At 40.5% G+C, this 23,042-nt stretch overlaps 1 protein-coding gene across 6 annotated transcripts in view; it reads left to right on the top strand.

Moving 5' to 3' along the window:
• LOC117403121 (spectrin beta chain, non-erythrocytic 1) overlaps positions 1 to 23,042 on the top strand; it is a 106,003-nt gene that overhangs the window by 59,118 nt on the left and 23,843 nt on the right. For all 6 annotated transcript variants that reach the window (XM_034005133.3, XM_059024483.1, XM_034005134.3 and 3 more), the window contains 13 exons: positions 3,015 to 3,166; positions 5,947 to 6,120; positions 6,663 to 6,754; positions 7,773 to 7,853; positions 8,051 to 8,166; positions 8,296 to 8,408; positions 8,593 to 8,780; positions 9,338 to 9,455; positions 10,031 to 10,189; positions 10,666 to 10,968; positions 13,955 to 14,108; positions 14,987 to 15,857; positions 16,108 to 16,245. In XM_034005133.3, the coding sequence (XP_033861024.3) occupies positions 3,015 to 3,166; positions 5,947 to 6,120; positions 6,663 to 6,754; positions 7,773 to 7,853; positions 8,051 to 8,166; positions 8,296 to 8,408; positions 8,593 to 8,780; positions 9,338 to 9,455; positions 10,031 to 10,189; positions 10,666 to 10,968; positions 13,955 to 14,108; positions 14,987 to 15,857; positions 16,108 to 16,245 (2,659 nt within the window). The remainder of the gene's footprint in view (positions 1 to 3,014; positions 3,167 to 5,946; positions 6,121 to 6,662; positions 6,755 to 7,772; positions 7,854 to 8,050; positions 8,167 to 8,295; positions 8,409 to 8,592; positions 8,781 to 9,337; positions 9,456 to 10,030; positions 10,190 to 10,665; positions 10,969 to 13,954; positions 14,109 to 14,986; positions 15,858 to 16,107; positions 16,246 to 23,042) is intronic.

Here is a 23,042-nt window from a genome sequence, read left to right as displayed (position 1 = left end):
GCTCGTATCTCGCCTGCATGTAGTTGTAAGCGTGTAGTTCAAAGTGCATTTGCTTATATATGGTCAGTACAATTGTTAGACTGCAGTGTTGGGGACCTCTGACTCGGCGTGAGCTGCCCTTGTTTTTATGTATTTTTATGTATTATGTCATTCGGGTTTCCGATTTTTCGCTATATATCGCCGGTGAGACTGCGACCCCAATGAAAATAGCCCAGTGACCCATAGGCTGAGGATCACTGAGCTAGAGCATATGTATATATTATAGAATGATGCATTACCTTTTTTAAATCCATAACACTGATGATCCATGATTTTTGTATCTGTACTTAATACGTGAATACAGTATAAAATAATAATGGCCTACTGTACCTCAGAACCTCTGGGTACTTTGTTAAATAACTTGTGCTTAATGGAGTCCCAGCCACCAATATATGTTGGTAATTGCTAAAATGAGAAAGGAAGGGTACTGTTAGAGGAAATCAATGCAGTTAAGGGTCTGTTAGTGTAGTACCATGCACTGTATGCAAGTTAGAAAGTTGCAGGTTAATCCCTGTTCATCTCACATTTTCATTTTGATGGGAGAGGAAGCTATTCTGTTGTGACACTGCCTTTCAGATATGAGATTAAAAAGGGTCCTGTTTATAGTGATTTTAAAGGTTCAGTAAAACACAGCTTGTTAAAGTGTGTAAGCCATTGACCCCAGGGCCCAAGCCCTCAAATCCACAGCCCAGAGAGATGACAAAGAATGTGTGAACTCTGTAAGTTTACTGGAAATGCTGAAATAACTATTTTGAAAATGTTGTTAATGAAATTCTGTGAATGTAGAAGTACTGTACTTATACATGTATGAAAACATATGAAAATAGATTTTAAAACACCCCTCGCATGATAGAAATACATAATGAAACTTCCTCCAAAAAGTCTTGCATCAGCATGATTAATGCATTCTAAGATGATGATGTTGGTTTAACTGGACAGCCTTTGATTTGCATGTGTGATAATTGCAGGGTGGCCATGTGCTAGCACAGATGATTAGGAATAAGTGGGTGTTATATTTATAGCTTCTGTGCAAGAGTATGAAAGACGCGAGACAGTGGCAGTCCAAGATGCATGTATGCGTCTTAATTGCTCTTAGTGATCTCATCAGCCAGTTTGCTCTGCAAGTAGTTTTTCAATGGTAACATTTAATTTTTTTTTCTCTTGCCAGTCGAAGTGTGTGTGTGTGTGTCTTGGAAAGAGGAAAGGATTACAGCACCACCTAGCATAAACAGGATAGTTATAACTTTTGCCTATATTGTCGAGGGAAAGTTTACATTTTCTATTAATAAAAAATAAAATAAACAGTTAATCAACCTTAGGAAGCTCACAATTTGCAAACTTTAGAAATAGACTGTTAACTATGGACCTCTTCAGAAAAACATCTAAGCCAAAATGGTAGAAATCATTGAGCCAACACAGCATCGTTTTGGATTGGTTCACTGCTTGGTTCACTGCTTTTATTACACAGTTTCCAGTTTTGAATAAGACATCTCTCTATCTATCTATCTATCTCTCTATCTATCGATCAAAGTGGTTTTTATTTTAGCCAACGAGGTGTTCACGTGTGGCAGCAATGCACTAGCAAAAGCCACAAGGCAGTGACGTCAGCTCCCTAGCAACAAACCTCCTATGTTGGGAATGGATTATTTCAATGCAGCAGATTTGTGCATTTGAGAAAGGAGAAGACTCATGAAATGAATTGAAGACTAAAGTTGATGAGAAGCAATTACCCTCCTCTGTACGAATTAAAGCCGTGTGCTGCTTTTTATACGAAAAATGAGAAAAAGCGGGTTGCGTAGAGGATTTATATTGGACCATGACGCCCCGATAAAACGAGGGAGTGGTTGTACAGTATTTGTTATCCTATTTGTTTTTCTATGGGTCTCTCGCTATATCACGGCCCTCGATTTATATAGCAGATATATACTGGACCCCGATACCCACGATATATCGTGTGTGTGTATACTACAGACTGACATTTTCTGTAGAGTGATAAAAGGAAGACCTGTATCCTGGCTTTGTGTGGTAAAAACATGTTCAGATACGTAACATATCTTAAGATCAGTTAAAACAAGACACTCCAGTGTCCTTTTTACATTGATGTAGTTTTTGGCCAAACAACCATGTAATACACCCACACACAACTTTGATTGGATTGTGGGGTGATAATCCCAGTCAGTTTAGGCTGCTGCTTCCATGCCAGAGTCAATCTGTTCTATAAACTGGAATTATTTTTAATAATTTAAATACAGTAAATAAATTGTAAATGTAGTTATCCTTGATAATTTAGAGAGGTGAATGGGTTGGTTTAAAAAAAAAAAAAAAAAAAAATTGGGCTATGAAAATGGAATGGATTACACTTGTACTTGAGTGTCCTAGGGTTTCGTTCTTACACTAGCATTTTCTGTGCCCGTGCATAGATCCTAAATTCAGCTTGAATAATAGAAGTCTTATTGAATTCCATCCTCCTCTAGAGCTGGCTTACTGTCGGCTGGTTGCCAGCTTGATGGTGGTTTCCACAGAGATGGCATAATGCTAGCCTGTTTAGACACAATCATCCAGGAACATTTTTTCCCCCAGCTACTGTTCCTGAATGCCTCTGCAAGATGTGAAATAAGCTGTAACTGAAATGTTTGTTTCACGTATGAGTCATACTAGGTTTGTATACAAGTGTTTTGACTGCAGTATTGTTAAAACAAAAATAACTTGTGTGTAATGTATATCTTTGCTGGAACAATGGTCATACTGAGCAGTGCCCTCCTCCAGTTAAAAAAAAAAAAAACTTAGCAGCAAACTCTAAACTTTAATTTAAAAAGGCAACCTCCTTTTTCATAGTCATATACTGTCTTACTGTTTTATTGACTAAACAGTTTCTGAATCTGGTTTCATTGGGTAGTTATTTTTCTTTTTTTTTCCATAGTGTGCTAATTGCGTTCACAAAAATATGACAGTTTTTGTTTCTTTGTTTCCAACAGACGAACGTGAAGCTGTACAAAAGAAGACTTTCACAAAATGGGTGAATTCGCACTTGGCGCGTGTATCCTGCCGAATCACAGACCTGTACATGGACCTGCGCGATGGCCGCATGCTAATCAAACTGCTGGAAGTGCTCTCTGGGGAGAGGCTTGTAAGTACCAAGAAACAAAAATATAATCTGTTCTTTTGGAAGAATAGCAAATCTTTTTCAAATGCAAATTATCAGCAAAGCATACAAGTTGCACGGATTTCGTCATATAAGCAGTTTATTTCAGTTCAAGCTGTATGCCTTGATACAAAATCACTTGAGTTACTGTAAAGGGTTGGTGAAGGGAAAGATTATTTTCTGATGGATAAGAAGACAAAAGCAGGTTATTCGCAGTTACCTGTTTAAATTTTCACCTGTAAGCTTTGATCCCCACCCCAGTTTTGTCTGGTGTGTGTGTGTTTTTTTTTTTTTTTATATAGATAAGTAAGCATTTTGAAATAGTTTTAAAATGAATATACAGTGCAAATCATTAAAGCAGAGTCGAGCTTGATTACTAAAGCCAGTGTCTTGGCCATAAACCTATTAATCTTTTAATGGCATAACGCATCTCTCCTCTAAGTGAAATTGTAAAGGAAAGCCTTTCTCTGGAAATTGAGATGACTGCCAGGAGTATCGCATTGCTTCAAAGCATGTGGAATAGTAACAGTGTCACTTCATACAGGAAACCAAATGCGCACATAATCCATTTCATCATTGAGAAAGTCACTCTACAATAGATTGCTGAGTTCCCTCTCTTCATTTAGGCTGCCTAACAAATACTGAAACCCTAAATACTGCTGTAATATAAAATGCTAATGGTTTTCTTAATGTGTTTTAACATGTCCTGACCTGTTATAATGCAAAACCTAAAAATTGGATGGAGCATTTGTTCTGTTGTAACATGATTGTGGTAAATGAGGACGACTTGAAGAGTTTCTGTTGGAAAGATTTGAATATTTGTGCTTAGGGCTAGTAGTAGCCGGGTGAATTTCTCCAAGTCATTTCATGACAAAACTTTGCCAAATGGTTTGTACAGTAACAGGAAAAGGTAAGATGAAGAACAATTCAGTTTCATAAAACTGAAAAGGGTTTAAACAAGCTTCTCAGTTTTAAAATAGTGCACTGTCCCTGTTTCAGCCCAGCTGTCCTAACAAACCGTGCCCCTGCTTGTTTATTTTTCTGCCGTGACCTGAAATCTAGGCCAACTCAGACTGGCCTGAATATTGGGCAGAATGCTTTAAAGTCTGGTAATCTGGTACATGACCTACCGGGATCAGCACCAAAGCAGGCTTTCTCTGTGCTGTGCAGCATGTAAAAACACATCAAAGAATCCCCCCCCCCCCCCCCCACAAATCCTCTAGAATTCAATATTGGGGAACCCTGGAGGGAGCTTGTAATGGAAACCCCAGTATATACCACCAGATGTAATGAAATAGTCTAGTTTTCTGATATTATCCAGGGGGGTAATTTATCTTGAATTAAAAAAAAAAAGAAATCTATATATTAGTCGCTTATTGTAAATGACTTCTTATAATACAGATTTCCTGTTAGTAGACATTATTTTGGAGCCCCCCCCCCCCCCCCGGAAGAAAAATGTGAATACAACTAAATGCCCTAGCTTGAACAGCTGAGTGTAAAGGATATTGGGAAATGTATCAACACAGGAAGGAAGCTGGCTCGGTTGTGGGATTGGAGGACACCCACTGAACCTTCAGTTCTCCTGAGCTGTGTGGGGACTGGCTGCGGTGAGGGAAAAATGATTGGACATTCCAAATTTAGAAGAAAATGGGGGGTAACACTATATATTTTTTTTAAAAAATGTCTCTGATCAGAATGGGACATGCAGATTTCAAGTACAGTTCATTTGCAATGCATACTGTTTTAAAAGTTTACTTGCAGCCATTTTTAATAACACACACAGAGGTTTTTTTTCATTGTTCTGTAATTTTAAATTTGATTTCGGTGAGATTAACCAATGAAAACTGACAGTATGCATTTTGCTTAATATTCCTCATAATACGAATTATTGATAAGGCACATTTTTTGCTGGTCCATTTTATTAGAACTGACTGACTTCAATTAGAAGTTTATAATAGTAGTTCTGTGCTGTAAGAATCTTACTGACAAGAAACAGATACCCTTTTAAGTGTTCAGTGAGTGAAGGTGGAGTTTACTGGAAGGCTCCGTATTGATGCTGTAGACAATGCTGTATGTGCTTTGCATCAAAACCATCCTCCTGAAATAAATCAATGCATCAGGCCAGCAGCCTATGCAGAGAAAACAACTGCAGTCAGCTGCATTAAATCTGCAGTGAGACACACCCACCAGTAGCCAGCACCTATCAGCAAAAATGGCTTAATATTTCTGACTTTGCCTTGCCTGTGTAGTGTCTGGACTGGCTTAATTGCAACCAAGGTTATTATATTAACACAACATAATAAAAAAACACTGATCTAATTGTGATTAAACTTGCTAAGGATATTCTTTTGCACAAATTACTGATTGGATCAAAATCCTGGTGTAAATAGTCTGTTTGTTAGTTACACCTTACATTTTAACATATCTGTAGAACCACTTATTCAACAGTGATGAAACTTGTTAGGGACAGCCATGGTAGTGGATGTATGTAACTTACACACTTGTTTTAAACTGCAGTGTCATTATTTGACTGCCTCCTTAAATCCTTGGATTGATACCAATTAAATATTATAAACCTTGCAGATAGTCTCAGGCAATCGGCTTCTAATGACATCTTGACATTTAATGCTTAATGTGATTGCCTGACATAAAAGCTGCTTCTTTTTTTTTTTTTGGAAACCCTGATGTTCAGTTATACTCAGCATAGTATTCATGTGAGTTCAAATGCACGATATATTAATTTGATTAATTTTCTCTGCTTGCAGCCCAAGCCAACAAAGGGAAGAATGCGTATCCACTGTCTGGAGAATGTCGACAAGGCCCTTCAGTTCCTCAAAGAACAGAGGGTGCATTTAGAGAACATGGGATCACATGATATTGTGGATGGGAATCACAGACTGACGCTTGGTCTTATTTGGACCATCATTCTCAGGTTCCAGGTAAAAAAAAAAAAAGAAAAAAAAAAAGTTTCATACAATGATATGTTTTGGGGGATTTGTAAAGAACTACAAACCCTATTACATTAACAGTTCTTCCACTAGGAATGGTATGTTGTATTTCATGTATCCCCACTGAGTCCCCTTTGTAGAATTGTATGAACCCCACTGTATAATAGTGACAACTAATGGACAAGCAGAACTTTTCCAGTGCTGAAATAGTTTCAACCTCAACTACTCTACACGTTGGTACTTTACCTGGTCCTGGTACAAGCACTGTCTTAAATACTGCAGCAAAGGCAGCTGCCCCCAGAGTTGGCAGTGATCTGGAAGCTTGCAGCATTCTCTTTCTGAGTTTGCAACTGTGTAAGAGGCTTAATGTAATTACTAAAACATTATACTGCAGTGCCTGTAGTTTTTATGATCTTGACACAAAATTGCATTCCAGGTCTTTTTGATTTTTTTTTTAAAATATTTGTGTAAACCCATTAGTTATTTTATTTTTTTTTTGCATTTTGTCCCCCCCCCCCATCATCATTTTCTAGATTCAAGATATCAGAGTTGAGACTGAAGACAACAAGGAGAAGAAATCTGCCAAGGATGCCTTGCTGCTGTGGTGCCAGATGAAGACTGCTGGGTGAGACTCAGTCTTCTTCCTTTCAGTATCCTGCTTTGTAACAAGGCAGAAACAAGCATGTGTTAGGGTTGCCTTCATATATTGGTGGCATATATTAGTTATCTGACTTTATTTAGAAATATTATTTTCAATATATTTTGCCAGTTATATAAATGTGAACTGCAGTCATTTGTCAGCCAGATTTATACTTTTAATAACCTAGTAGCATTTTTTTAACCCTTTGCGGTCCATTTATTAATCGCGCGTCAGGCACGTCAGGTCTAATTAATTTTCACACACGCAGTAAATTTTAGACGCGCTGTTTAAAAGTATTTTTATCCACAGTCAAACGGGTTTAAATGGCCCTGCATATCAACAAAGCACTCACTAGGCATCTCCAGCCCCGCCCCACCCTTTCGTTCACTATCGCTTTCACCTATGTAAGAAATAAATAATAATAATAATAATAATAATAATAATAATAATAATAATAATAGTCGTACATACCGATCGATCATCTCCTGATCACTCGTTTTATCACCAAACTCCTCAATAATGCGATCCAAGTCATTATTTTATTACTATAACATCTCAAAAAAGCTCTGCAAATGTCTGTGTTCTCTGTGCACTGATTGTCAGCCAACTTGTTTACTTACGACCGCCCCGTTATCTGATACCAGATACCATGTAAGACTAATCATGAGATACGCCTTTTTTTTTTTTTTTTTTTCCCCACTTGTCTCGGCTCTTGTCGCTCCCACTCGGCAATTGAATGGTTTTCTTGGCTTTTTCCGGAGAAAAAACGACTAGAAACCCGTTTTTTGCGTTGCTATATTGATGTCGGACCGAGTCCGACAAAGGACCTGTGAGGAATAATTGCAATGTCGGACCCAGTCCGACAATGGACCGCAAAGGGTTAATGCAAATTTGAAGAATTTCTTTTGCCTGTCATTTGGAACACATTATTTGAACTGACATGTCGGAGCAGCAATGTGTAAATGCTAAAGATCTCATGACATTTCATTTTATTTCCACAAAGCTATCAAAATGTCAACATTCGCAACTTCACCACTTGCTGGAGAGACGGCATGGCTTTCAACGCACTTATTCACAAACATAGGTAGGTCACGTGTCACTGACTACAGTATATTACCGTAACTACTGTATGTTGAATTGACAGTGGAAACAAGAGTATTGATAAAACTTTGGTTTGCATCTCCTATGTGTGTGTTACGTATACGTCTAATAATGAAATGCATGCAATTATGTTTTTGGTATAGCTGAAATTAGTATATAAACTCTTTCCAACCTCCCCAGGCCTGACCTGATTGATTTTGATAAGCTGAAGAAATCCAACGTTCACTACAATCTGCAGAACGCTTTCAACCTTGCAGAGCAACACCTTGGTCTCACCAAGCTCCTGGACCCAGAAGGTTGGGTTTTAAGATGATTTGCAGTTGAAATGAATATATTGTATATTGAGTATACAACAAGATTTATATATTCCATGAAGTTCTGCCCCAGTTGAAAAGTCTCACCCTTTTACATTTGTTTTTTTGCAGATATCAGTGTGGACCAGCCTGATGAAAAGTCCATCATCACTTACGTGGTAACATACTACCACTACTTCTCCAAGATGAAGGCTTTGGCTGTAGAAGGAAAGCGTATTGGAAAGGTGAAATACTACTCCTTTTCTTAGTTTCATTTGTCACAAAATTTATAGATTGGTCATTCATGGCTGATGAAGTTATTTGATAATGTTAGCCAAAGCTCACCCTGTTACTTAATTCATGCTCTCATTTCACCTGTAAAGAATCCTTTTGGTGCTCGCTATCAGGGATTTGTTTTCGTTGAAACAGGTGCTCGACAATGCCATTGAGACAGAGAAGATGATTGAAAAGTACGAGTCCCTGGCTTCTGACCTCCTGGAGTGGATCGAGCAGACCATCATTATCCTGAACAATCGCAAGTTTGCCAACTCACTTGTTGGTGTACAGCAGCAGCTACAGGCCTTCAACACGTACCGCACAGTGGAGAAGCCCCCTAAGTAAGTTCCAAATGTTTTGTACCATTTTGTAGTAGCACCTCAGTGTCCAGTAAGTGAACAGTCTGCCCCCATTTACTGTACACAGGTTGCTAGGATATGGAGCTATTTGCAGCACTTCATTGCACAAAGTTGCTTTTGCTTCTGAGATCTGAAATCAGAATCCACAGTGTTACGATTGCAGATTTTGAATCCTACTTTAGCATGGTGTAGGTTGAAGTTGTGCTATGAGAGGTGCTTGTGAAACCTGATGCATGTTATTCTCCAGACATTTGCTCACCTGTCCTAAAGGAAACGGACACGTGCTGGAAATGGCATTCATAAGCGCCCCCTGCCCCACTTGCACACACACAGACAAATCAAAAACACAATATTTTTGATATTTTTAGGTCACGTTACTTGTGAATTGCTTGCACACTAGTCTTGTATTTCTACTGGCTTGTGTGAATGCAACTATTTGATAACCAGATCCAATGTATACCCTGTGTAAAATAAGACAATGTAAAATAGCAATGTTGTATTTGTTTGTTTGTTTCTAAGTTGATCTTTGTCGTTTTTAGGTTTACAGAAAAGGGTAACTTGGAAGTGCTTCTTTTCACCATTCAGAGCAAGATGAGAGCAAACAACCAGAAAGTGTACCTGCCCAGAGAGGGGAAACTCATCTCTGATATTAACAAGGCGAGTCACACTCAACAGCCTAAAGCTGCAGCTAAATGTATTTCAAGTAAAATGTTTAGGTTTTATGTTTAGAATTGCTTTATAAACATCAAAACTTGGACTGTAATTAAGTAGTGACAGCAAACATTTGTATTTGTTTTTTGTCTTGTGTTCAAAAACCATATATATGAATTTGTTTTTTGTTTAGTACAAGACTAAAGTAGCTGTGACCAAGTATTCACTTTTTGTAGCAGTGATAATAATTTACACACTAGTCTTACCTTAGGGTCTGGTGAAGGTGCTGTTTGTTTAGCACAAACATTTTCCAAAAACAAAATGGATGTCTGTACTTGATTGCTAAAACCTCAAATTATGAAAATGTGTTTACTGGACAAGAAGGCTGTTGTAAGAAAAATGTAAGCTATGCTTGCACCATATACCTTGTCAATTTTCGTGTGGTAAGGGAAACATACAGTACACAGTGGGGGAATATGTTAAGAAATAGAGAGGATGCTACATGAATGTTCATAGAGTACTGTAGTTATTCCTTGAATGATAGCTGAATAATTTGCGTATGGGTTGTTTTTCACTCATAGACCTGGGAAAGACTGGAAAAAGCAGAGCATGAACGGGAGCTGGCACTGAGGACTGAGTTGATAAGGCAAGAGAAACTGGAACAGCTGGCCCGCCGTTTCGACCGCAAGGCAGCCATGAGGGAGACCTGGCTGAGTGAGAATCAGCGGCTCGTCTCACAGGTAGGGCTGGAGAAGAACTTCTATCCATCCCATCATATCAGGATTTTGATGACTCTGCTCTAGATTGAGCTTGAATACAAAACCTGTACCACCTAAAAAATAATATAGTATGAACTTCCCCTCTTGAGAGACCACAGATGTGTTACATTTTAGATTAGAAACAAAAATAGTGACTTAAGGGAGGCGATGTTGGCCACAATCATTTTGATTTGTACATGGGTGTTTTTCAGTGCTTAAGCTAAAACTAACATTAGAACAAATCAATGCTGTAAATAACAATATGGTGTAACTTGAAAAGGGCAAAATGGCTACCTGCTGCAAACGGCACAAACGGCATTCCTGAGATTCTTCATAAATCATTTACACTCCACCTTTTGAAAGGAAATGAAGCAAACTAGAAAGCAGTGTTTTGTATCTGTCAGCATCTTTTCTTTTTTTTCCAACTTTTAATGTTTTTCGTCTGTCTTCATCTGCAGGACAACTTTGGGTATGACCTGCAGGCAGTGGAGGCTGCCACCAAAAAGCATGAAGCTATTGAGACTGACATTGCGGCCTATGAAGAAAGAGTGGAGGCGGTCCTGGCTGTGGCCAGGGAACTTGAAGCCGAGAACTACCATGACATCAAGCGCATCACAGCCAGGAAAGACAACGTGATTCGGCTTTGGGAGTACCTTCTGGAGCTGCTCAAGGCTCGGCGCCAGCGACTGGAGATGAACCTGGGGCTGCAGAAGGTCTTCCAGGAGATGCTTTACATTATGGACTGGATGGATGAGATGAAGGTAATAACCCTTGATTTTTCACATAGTAAAAGGTAGTAAGACACATTTAACCTCTTCTGTGCTTCTGTACCTGGTACATCCTAAAAAAATTACTCCCCTGTGCTTCAGGACGTACCTGGTCCATTTAGAAAAAAAAATGTAAAAAACATATAATGTATTGCAATTTTGAAAATGACTTGGGTTTTTTCAATTATACTGTGAAAACGCATATATTTGACAGATTTTATTATCTCTTTTTGTTCCTGTTCTACATTTTGTGGTGTATTTTATTGATTTAGTATTTACTGAATTATATATATATTAGGTTATATATTTTTTCACCAATTTCTCTCAGATTTCAGAGTGGTTATTAGGGTTTTTAGAAAGGTGTATTTTATTGATTAGTATTTACTGATTTATATGTTAGGTTGTATAGTTTTTCACCAATTTTTTCCAACATCCCAAAAACTATTTGTTGGAGTTATTGGATTGATTTTATTTTTCATTTGCTCCATATATATATATTTTGAAATATTTGTGAAGTAGTGAAGGTTTTGGTCAATAAAATGGTAAGAAGGCAGCTTACTCAGAGGCTGTTGCTGACCTCCTAATGGAGTCTGACACAGAGGGAGATTTTCTGCTCGATGACTCTGACTCTGGTAGTGAATATGTGCCAAGTGACTCTACCTCCAGTGAGGAATCCAGCAGTGGTGAGGAAGTGGAGCCGATGGACATTGAACCTGAGCCCCTACCAGAACAGGGTACAGTAGCTGGGCCTGGACCAAGGGCTGGTAGATTTCAGCCACTATCACTGGACCCCCCCTAACAATATCCAGCCTCAAAATCCACAATTTTCTGGCACACCAGATACCAGGGTAAACATAACTAGACTTACTCCAATTAAATATTTCCAGTTGTTCATGACTAATGACCTTTTTGAGTATTTGGATACCCAAACCAATTTGTATGCGCAACAATTCATGGCACAACATGGAGACAACCTGGGGCCATGTTCTAGCATGCGCAAGTGGGTCCCCACAAATGTAATCGAAATGAAAAAGTTCTGGGGTTTATCCCTTCTGATGGGACTGGTGGATAAACACAGAATGGATTTATATTGGTCTACTAACCCTATCCACATTTGCCCAATTTTCCCCGCTACAATTATCCGGGACAGGTTCCAATTAATTTTAAAATGTTAAACACTACAATGATAATTCTACGGCTCTCCTAAGGGACCATCCTGAATTCGACAGACTCTTCAAAATCAACCCCTTATTGACCACCTAGAAAATAAATATGAAGAAACTTATATCCCTGGCCAAAATATCTGTCCGAGTCCATCCTTCTATTCAAGGCGAGGTATATTTTTAAACAGTACAATCCAATGAAACATGCCCATTATGAAATTAAACCGCACAAACTGTGTGAGAGCTCCACTGGGTACACTCATCAGTTCACTGTGTACACAGGCAAAGACAGATTGAGCCGCCTGGCTGCCCCCCATGGTTGCAGACCACTGAGAATTGTGTGGGACCTGGTTTTTCCCTTCATAAATCTGGGCTACCATTTGTACATAGACAACTTCTACACAGGAATCCCTCTGTTAAGGGCCTTCTACACATCCCAAACATTGGCTTCTGGCACCATAAGACTTAACAGGAAGGGATTTCCTCAACAATTGGTAGCCAAGAAACAGAAGCGTGGTGAAACCAGCGCTCTGCGGTGCGATGAACTGCTGGCCATGAAATACACTAATAAAAAGACGTGTACCTCCTCACCACCATCCATCATGAGGCAACTATAGGAGGTTGGGACACATACACAATCAAGCCCAAGTGTGTCGTGGACTATAATAAAAATCTGAGAGGCGTGGATAAGTCGGATCATATGCTGGAACCATACAATGATGCTAGAAAGACCATGGCATGGTACAAAAAACTTGCCACGTACATGGTCCAGATTTCTTTGTGCAACAGCCATGTAGTGTACAGTACAGCTCCAGAGAATCAGCTCACTCTTCTGGACTTTCACACCTCTGATTTCCAGCCTCCTGTTTGATGAACAACAAATGCCAGAGTACGAAAGATTGGAAACAGTAGCAAGATTGACTGAACGGCATTTTATATGGACACTGCCACCATCCGAGAAAAAAGCCAAACCACAAACTATGTAAAGGTCGTAAAGGTGCACATATTTGGTATTTCTGAATTCGGGACACTCGGGGCAATTCAGAAACACTATCTTTTTAACAGTGGAACAAAAGCTGTCAAATTTACAGGTCCAAATATAAGGAAAGTGTGACTTTTACTATATAAAATTGCATTGCCTCAAATTGCAGAAGGATTATGGGTAACATCCCATTGATATACAAGGTCATGTTACCCATTTCTAAAATCCGTATTTTGTGCAGTTTCAGAAAAGGTAGCTTTTGCATACTTACCTCATTCGTTGGTGGCTTAGTGGCCATTTAAAACAAGGGTCGGTACAATGGACTGCGGGCTGCGTTTTTCACAGGTGAAAGGTCAAAGTTCCCTGGTGTCTGTCTAGAGCATGTAAACCCCCCAAAACCAATGCAAATATTTCCACATAGGCACAGACACATCAATATTTCTACATTTTCCACCAAACATTTGCATTATAGTGTCAATGTGATGCAGGTATAATACATTTTATGAAAGCTTTTTTTTTTCTTTTTTTCTTTTTTTTTTTTTTTTTACAATAATAGATGTATTTTGTGGTCACATGACCAAATAAACCACAAAAATGTGGTACCAATAGAAACTTCAGATTCTGACAAAAAAAAAAAAATTATGGTTTGCCAGGGATATCTGAAAAGGAAAATAGAGTAATTTTGATGTAAAACAGGAGAGTCACAAAAGCACAAAATGCCTCTAGCACAGGGAATTACCAGGGCCTTAGCACAGAAGGGGTTAATTTGAATCTACTTCCAAGTTTAAAAAGGCTGCACCGGTTCACTTGTTCACTCTTGACTTTTCCTCCACAGGTGCTCTTGCTGTCCCAGGATTATGGAAAACACTTGCTTGGCGTGGAAGATCTACTGCAGAAACACGCTCTGGTTGAAGCTGATATTGGTATTCAGGCAGACAGAGTGAAGGCGGTCAATGCATCTGCTCAGAAATTTGCAAGTGATGGAGAAGGTAAAAATAAAAGTATTCTATATAAATTTGTTATGTATGTTACTGGCTCACTTGTGTGAGGCTTATTTTGGGGATTAGCCCACAATGATTTGCTCAATACAACAATTAGTCTGTTTAATACTAATACTTTATTAAACATCAAAATCGGCATGCAATACAAAAAAAGTCACTTTATGCACAGAATTACCTTTTTGGGGGTCTTTTTCTCTGATCCAACAAATTATTTCTTAACAAGCCTTTTTATATCTAACCTGTAGTGACATCATTATTTAACAATTCTTTCTTTTGTAACTGTTTTCCAGTATAGGTTGGTACCCTTTCAGTACTCAATTCATTTTGTAACTTTTCTCCATTACAGCTGTGGTATCCCCTTGGTCCTTCTAATAAACATACTTACAATTCATGCATTTGACACACACACCCTGCTAATAAGATATATTACTACAAGAGATTACAACAGAAGAGTACCAGACACCGACAACTTCCATACCCAGAAAAGGAATTTGTACTTATCAGTAACTTTCCACCAGCTTGCCTTTTGCATTAAGTTTAAGGAAATACACAGACAAAGCATAGCAATATATGAAATAGAAAAATATTAGAAAAATACTCTTTTGTATCTTGATTTTTCCTCTTCTGTTACATGAGTGAGCACAGTGGTCTCCTTTTAGCAAGCAGCCTTAATACAACATACGTTAGAAAATAAAAAAAATAGAGAAGTACCATACAAATACACAGAATTGTAAAAATGACATGAAAAGTATGTTTTGTTTGTTTTCAACATATTTTGGGTTCTTGAGCTTCTTGATCTTGTTTACAGGAATAGAGTAGTACATCTAGATGCAGTGTGTTTATTGAGTGGTGTGTTCTCCTTACAGGTTACAAGCCATGTGACCCCCAGGTTATCCGTGACCGGGTGGCCCACATGGAGTTCTGTTATCAGGAGCTGTGCCAGCTGGCAGTGGAGCGCAGGGCCCGTCTTGAGGAATCTCGTCGCCTCTGGAAGTTCTTCTGGGAGATGGCAGAGGAGGAGGGATGGATCCGAGAGAAGGAGCAGATCCTGTCGTCCGACGACTACGGCAAAGACCTGACCAGCGTGTTGCGCCTCCTGAGCAAACACAAGGCCTTCGAGGACGAAATGAGTGGCCGATATACCCACCTGCAGCAGACGATACGGGAGGGAGAAGACATGATCTCTGATGACCACTTTGGTTCTGACAAGATCAGGGAGCGGATCATGGACATTAAGGAGCAGTGGGCCAACCTGGAGCAGCTGTCTGCCATCAGGAAGAAACGCCTGCAGGAGGCCTCCAATCTGCACCAGTTCCAGGCCGATGCTGACGACATTGACACTTGGATGCTCGACGTCCTCCGGATCGTCTCCAGCAGCGACGTGGGCCACGACGAGTACTCCACCCAGTCACTGGTAAGGAAACACAAAGATGTGGCTGAAGAGATCGCCAGCTACCGTCCTGTCATCGACACCCTAGAGGAGCAGTCCAAGGCCCTCCCCGAAGAGCACGCCCAGTCCCCAGAAGTCCTGAGCAGGCTGTCCGGGATTGAGGAGAGGTACAAAGAGGTCACCGAGCTCACCAGGTTGCGCAAGCAAGCTCTGCAAGATGCTCTGGCCCTTTATAAGATGTCCAGCGAGGCTGATGCCTGTGAGCTCTGGATAGATGAGAAGGAACAATGGTTGATCAGCATGCAGATCCCAGAGAAACTTGAAGATCTGGAAGTAATCCAGCACAGGTAGAAAGCAGCATTGACTCAGACATATATCCCCCACCCTACTTTCCCTGTAATGATGATGATATATGTGTTTTTTTATGTATATTGAATTATGTCTTATTTTGTATCAGAATATCTATTGCTCAAACTGTATATTGTTTCCTCGCTATACAAGGTGTTTAATAGCGCATGCTGTCATATTATTTATTTTTTTTTTTTTTCCACAGTTGCCTCTAACACCACACCTGCGTTTTTTTTTTTTTTTTTACAGGTTTGAGAGTTTGGAACCGGAAATGAATAATCAGGCTTCCCGTGTGGCTGTGGTCAACCAGATTGCTCGCCAGCTGATCCACAGTGGACACCCTAGCGAGAAAGAAATCAAAGCCCAGCAGGATAAACTTAATACCAGGTAATTTTGTAATTCCTGAATGGGAATAAGTATTGCTGCTACATTCCCCAATGCAATTTGCGGTCAGCTAAAAATGATCTTTCCGTGCCAAGAACAAAATGACGAACTATGGGAGATCGTGCCTTTTGCTCTTTGGCCCCTCGTCTCTGGAACTCCCTTCCAAGTTCTATCAGGGACTCAGAGTCCGTCTATGTTTAAATTGTGCCTCGAGACTAATTATTATACATTGGCTTACTGCAATGCATAGTTTGTATTGTATTGTTTTATGTGTGTGTGTGTGTGTATATATATATATATATATATATATATATATATATATATATATATATATATATATATATATAGATATAGATATAGATATATATATATATATATATATAGATATATATATATAGATATATATATATATATATATATAGATATATATATATAGATATATATATATATATATTTTTTTTTTTTTATGTAAAGCGCTTTGGGATTTCTTTTAATGAAAGGCGCTATACAAAATAAATATTATTATTATTATTATTATTATTATTATTATTATTATTATTATTATTATTATTAAAGATCTCGGTTACAGTGACTTTTCAGATTCAGAGATGTTTAATCAAGTGCAGACAGTAGCTTAGTACCTGCAGCTTTAATTGAACTTGAATCTGATAAGCTGCTTTGAAAGTAAATAAATAAACATTGATTTTAGCACAGAAGGATTTTGTAAATTATGCTAATTCTTTGTCTCCGAGGAGTACATGTGTTTGTTTTTGAAGCCAGGCTGCTGATTTTGTGCATGCAGAATGTTATTCACACCTGCCCTGCTGCCTCCAAAGGAATTCAAGCTAGTTCCCATTCCTTATAAAGCACATCTGTGCTTTTATGGAAATATGCATTAAACAAAAAGAACGGCAGCTGTTTCTGACCCTTTGGCTGTTTTGTTTGCGTTACAAACTCTTCCAGAAAATTAGTTGGCCAGTGTTGAGCACAAGTTAAGCTAAATGGCATTTGTTCTATTTCCTTCAGTTTTTAAATAACATCACAGTTGGTTGTTTAGTGAAAGATTTATCTTTTGAGTTGACACAGTTTTTTCGAGAGGAAATAGCAGCTAGTAAAATGGAAAACGGGCAAGGTAGAAAACACATTTTGAAGTTTTGCACAATATTGAAAAAGTATCTTAATACCATCTTACTTGCAGTTATGTTTTATAAACAAGTCCCTATTTTGTTCACATTCTATGATGACGTGTGTTCCCTATTCAAGTACGAAATGTTACAGAATGGGTATTTACCTCCTAAAGACCCAAATCCTCAAAATTGTGTACCAAAGCTGCTCTTAGAGTCTGTGACGCAGTCGTGGCCCTGCCCCCAAGGGCACAAAAGGACTGTGTACACAGATCTCTGTGCCATTTTTCCTTTTCAAGACTGACCTGTTTTGGAGAGCCTTGTTTAGATAAGTACTTGTTGCTTCTATCTGTATATATTTGCATTTATTGTGTTAACACAAATTATATGTGATATTAAACTAATCGCTGTAATAATAATGTCCAAGCTCAACAGACCGGCTGTAGATAGAAACCTGGCTGCACTGGTAGCTGCACGTAGGCAGCTTTGTCTTTCCCAGGCAAGCGTGTCTGAAGGGGACAAAGCACCGCTGTTGGATGTCCCGATCACTCCAGTGCATACGTTTGGTACTGCGGTGGACGAGATGCTGCAGCACTCTCATCGCGCGTGGGAATCCACTATGGAGCTGGTTTGCCTGCTTCAAGTGAGCACCTCCAGTACGTAAACCAGCTGCAAACTGGCGCCCTAGGCCCCAGCAGCCTCAAAGACCGGTACAGCCAGCTGCGCCCGCTGCCAGAGGCTATGTTCAGAAGCGGCCCGCGGCTGCTCACCGCGGAGGCTTTAATAGGTTCCGCCATCCTGCGCATTAACAGAAGCTGCAGTCCAAACCACAGGCTCAGCTGCAGCCCTAGGAATTCGCTGCCACATTACCAGGGATCCGTCTGGACTATTGGCATCAGTGCACCACAGACACCTGGGTGCTTACTACCGTTCAGACCGGCTATATACTACAGTTCAAGCACGGTCCCCCTCCCTTTTAGGACGTGACTACAACATCAGTCATAGACCCACAGGACGCTGCTATGGTGTCTTAGCAAGCAGCAGCTCTGCTGCAACAACAGGCTATTTGCATAATAGACCCCCTCCAGTTGGAGGAAGGATTCTACGTTGGGTACTTCCTAGTGCCAAAACGGGATGGTGTTTTCAGACCGATCAACGACCTGACACAGGTCAACCTGTATCTGAGCTGAAGGAGGTTCACCATGATGGACCTCAAAGACGCCTATTTCCACATCCCCATAAAACCAGCGCACAGGAAGTACCTGCGGTTTGCCTTTCAGGGAACCACGTACGAGTTCCGTGTCTTGTCATTTAGCCTCTCCCTAGCTCCATGTACCTTCTCCAAGTGCATGGAAGCTATCTTGGCCCCACTGAGACTCAAAGATATCAGAGTACTCAATTATCTGGACAACTGGCTAATTTGTGCCCAGTCTCCAGCACAGACAGAGGCCCACACAGTACTTGTCACTGGCTTCCTTCAACGGTTGGAACTTATGGTGAATCATGCGAAGAGCCAGCTCGTGCCTTCCCAGACACCATCTTATCTAGGATTGTGCTTAAACTCCAGGGCCATGCTGGTCACTCTGTCAGACAGCAGCGTGCACAGAATAGCTGCCTGTTTGGGGCTTTTTCAGCTCAGCAGAGCGCTCAAGGTAGTAATGTTCCAGAAACTTTTGAGCCTGATGGCAGTAGCTACCCAGACCCTTCCATTGGGTCTCCTGCGCATGCACCCTCAGCAGGCCTGGTTCAACAGCAGGATGTTTCAGCCCACTTTGAACCACGGCCTCCTATTAACAGTGTCTCACCACTGTCTAAAGGCACCCTCTCTTGGTGAAAACAGCCGGCCAATCTATGCCTAGTGTCACCAGAAGAGAGGTCATCACCACTGACACGTCCAGCCTGGGCTGCGGCGCTATGTGGAATGGCTGGCATGCACAAGGTGTGTGGAGCCTCCCTTAGTAGGGTCGCCACATCAGTGTTTTAGAGCTGCAGTCAGTTTACCTGCCTTGCAAAATTTTTTGCAGGAGGTTCGAGGGATACATGTACTTGTCCATACAGACAACACAACTGTGGAGGCCTCCAGTTGCCCAGTCTCCATCGTGTGGCCCGCAAGCTTTTGCTGTAGGTGCACGAGAACCTCCTCTCAATGCGAGCAGTTAGTCTGCCCAGGGCGACAAACTGGGCGGCGGACCTCCTCTCAAAGGCAGTCCCCAGCAGCTCAGAGTGGAGGATTCACCTCAAAGTGGTGAGCCTCATCTGGGAGAGGTTTGAGTGAGCAGAGGTAGACCTCTTTGCCTTCCAGGAATCAACCCACTGTCCCCTCTGGTTCATAATAGGAGGTGGGGACACGCTGGCAATAGATGCCTTGGCACACCAGTGGCAGAGGCAACTGTTTTATACCCACCCTTCGCCCTGCTCCTGCTGTGGCTAGAGAAAATCAGGCAGGACCGGGCCAAGTAGCCCCATATTGGCCCAGGAGAATCTGGTTTTCAACCCTGATGCAGCTCCTGAGTGGCCAGCCATGGAAACTGCTCAGTCAGGTGCAGGGGACCTTATGGTATCCCGACCTATCAAGCCTGCAGCTCTGGGTCTGGCCCCTGAACGGCTGCATGTGAGCCGTCTGGGGCTTTCCAATCGGGTCATTTGACGGGTCATTTTGCCTCATGGGTTTGACCCTATGACCTGTCCCATGGTAGGTATACTGCAGTTTTTGCAGGACCTTTTTGACTAGGGGAAATCCCCCACCACGTTCGTCTATCTGGCAGCTATTTTCCGCTTGCATTGACCAAATTTGACTCAATCTCCCCAGGAGCTCACTTCCTGGCGGGGACATTTTTGAAAGGGGCTAGGCTGCTTTGGCTGCCTATGAAGGACATTGTCATTGGTTTTTACTGGAGCAATCTAGGCAAAGTACCTTGCTCAAGGGTACAGCAACAGTGTCCCCCACCTGGGATTGAACCCACGACCCTCCGGTCAAGAGTCCAGAGCCCTAACCACTACTCCACACTGCCGCAGGCAATTTCTATAGTGAAAGCCTGCTTAATTTTTTTAGAGGACAGGACAAAGGTCACATTCCGTACCAGTCCTGCCTTTTTGCTGAAGACTGTCTTGACGTTCTATGTCAACTAGTCTGTGGAATTGGAGGCTTTCCTCCTTTTCTAATCTGACAGAGAGCGACAGCTCCATACACTCTGCCCAGTTCGGGCCCTGGCATACTACGTTAACAGGACGAAAAGTTGGAGCCAGTCCGAAGAATTTTGTCTCTGCTATGGGGATAGGTCCCATGGTCAAGCCCTGTCTAAGCAGCGGCTGTCCAAGTGGATAGCAGACACGGTCAGGACTGTCTATGAGCTGGCCAACTTGCCCCTCCAGAAAAGCTCACTGCTCATTCCACCAGAGGCATGGCAACTTTGTGGGTTTTATTCCAGGGTGCATCTGTCACTAGGTTCACAGACTGAATGTCATGGACCCTCAAAACCCTGGTTTTGGAGCAAGAGTGTTAAGGGCGGCTTCCCAGTCAACCCTTACAACACAGGCATAGAGGTGAATTCTCCCTCAATTTTCACCCTAGCTAATCACTGGTGTTCCGAATGGTAACACACAGGGCAGCCTTTGGCTAGCCTTGTCTGCAGTCTTGCCTTGTGACGGCTCTGGTACACTCACCCATTCGGTAATGGTTACATTTTGTACTTGAAGGGAACATTAGGTTATTATCATAACCCTGGTTCCCAGAAGTAGAAATGTAACCATTAACCTTCAAGGTCGCAGCATCCATGATTGCAGCAGGCTTGAAGGAAAAATGACGCAGAGATCTGTGAGCCATCGGGGGCGGGCCCATGACTGCATCACAAGCTCTAAGAGCAGCGTTGGTGTATACAATTTTCAGGATTCGGGTCTTTACGTGGTAAATACCTATTCAGTAATGGTTACATTTCTATTTCAGGGAGCCAAGGTTACGATAATAACCTAATGCTTCATAAATTTTGATTTACTTTTTTGGGGGGGTAAAACCATTATAACCAAAGTATCCCTTTTTGATGTGCCATTTGTCATTTGCATTAATAGTAGGGCTGTCACTCGATTTTAACATTTTTGATCGGTTAATTCTTGGGCATTAGTTGATTAACCAGTAGATTAATAAAGGTAACGATCTTATACCAACTGTCCTGCATAGTAATAATTAAATCAATAGAAGCAAAAAAAGAAATAAGTCCAATGGGAATTTGGAATTTTTTAAAAACATTTTTATTATTATTTTTATTTTAGTAAATGTAACAAATGTTATCTTTCCATCCTTTTACCCTAATAAAACAGATTTAGGGACCTGATATAACTCAGTCACACAAGCCCCAAGGGCCAGAGCAGCACAGTTTTATATGCGTACTGTTTAACCACTCTGTGTTAACCCCTAAACAGCAATATTATTAGTAATGCACAAACACGGAAGCAAGAAACACTCCAAGGTTTAACCCTCAGAGTACTACGTCACGGCGAGTGCTCTACGCCACAGGACTACAGCTGTCACACGCAAATAACAGCGCTTGGGATAGCGTAGCAAATTACTTAATTTTACACCCAAAAATATATATATTATATGAAACCTATATATCACAAGAAACTTAAGACATTGAAGTTTTTTGTTCTTTCTGTTATTGATATTTTTGGACTGAATATAGAAATATGTATTGGCAAAGACACCTTTGTTATACAAACGGTATTTTTATCATCAAAACATCAGTTATTTTAAAAACCAACTATGCACATAAACACTTTCAAAATACGACATATAAATCCCCAGAATGTATTTTTTTTAAATGTAAAAAACCACAGATGTTTACAAACAGTGAATCAAAAGATATATTCAATTTTGCAAGCAACGCATCTATCTGTACAAACAGATCGGAACCGCACAGCACAGTAAAGGTACTTGCCCTCGAAAGCCTTTTCTTTTATATAAAGATTGTACAACATGTATACCAACACAAATAAGTGTTAATTAAATATAAAAGCATATGCAAAACTACTACTTATTATTATTATTAATACACGTAACTTACTTTGAGTTGTGGAGACATCTGAATTGGCTCGGAAGCTTATTCTCTGTAAAGTCCTTTTGCAATCGGTGTTTTATTTCAGTGGTTTGTAAATCCAATTTGGTGAAGTCACTAACCTATGTATACTTCTTTATGTTCGATGTTATTTTCTGTTCTGGTAATTCTGTTACTTGGGTCCAAATCGGGACTCCGAAGTTTTTGTTCAGCAACCAAATTAAAGGCACGTCTTTGTCTGTACTGTCGTCACCTCCCGCCACATCCTCCTCGTCTTCTTCATCCCCCTCGTCATCCTCCTGTTCTCCATCCTCCTCCTCTTTTAAATCGCTGTCATCACTATCCACATAGCTATACAGTCCCAACCAATTATACGATTTATCAGCCTCAGAAGCTGTAAAACCTTCAACATCGCTTAAAAACTCACTCTCTAATCCGCCATTTCTCAACTCTCAGCTAGCCTAGGAGACAGGGTTTTCTTTTTAACCAATAAAAAAAAGGTGTTTGCTTCAGAACCATTTTAATTGGCTAATATTAACACCAAAGCCCTCTGCTATTGCTCGGCACAGTTTGTTGCTAGGTAAAATTGACCAATAAAAAAATAACAGAGAGCAAATGGGAGGGCAGA

This window comes from Acipenser ruthenus, chromosome 5 (assembly GCF_902713425.1).
Source record: "Acipenser ruthenus chromosome 5, fAciRut3.2 maternal haplotype, whole genome shotgun sequence".
Classification (NCBI taxonomy): Eukaryota; Metazoa; Chordata; class Actinopteri; order Acipenseriformes; family Acipenseridae; genus Acipenser; species Acipenser ruthenus.
The sequence above is the reverse complement of the archived record's forward strand: the minus strand, read 5'-3'. Positions and strand labels throughout refer to the sequence as shown.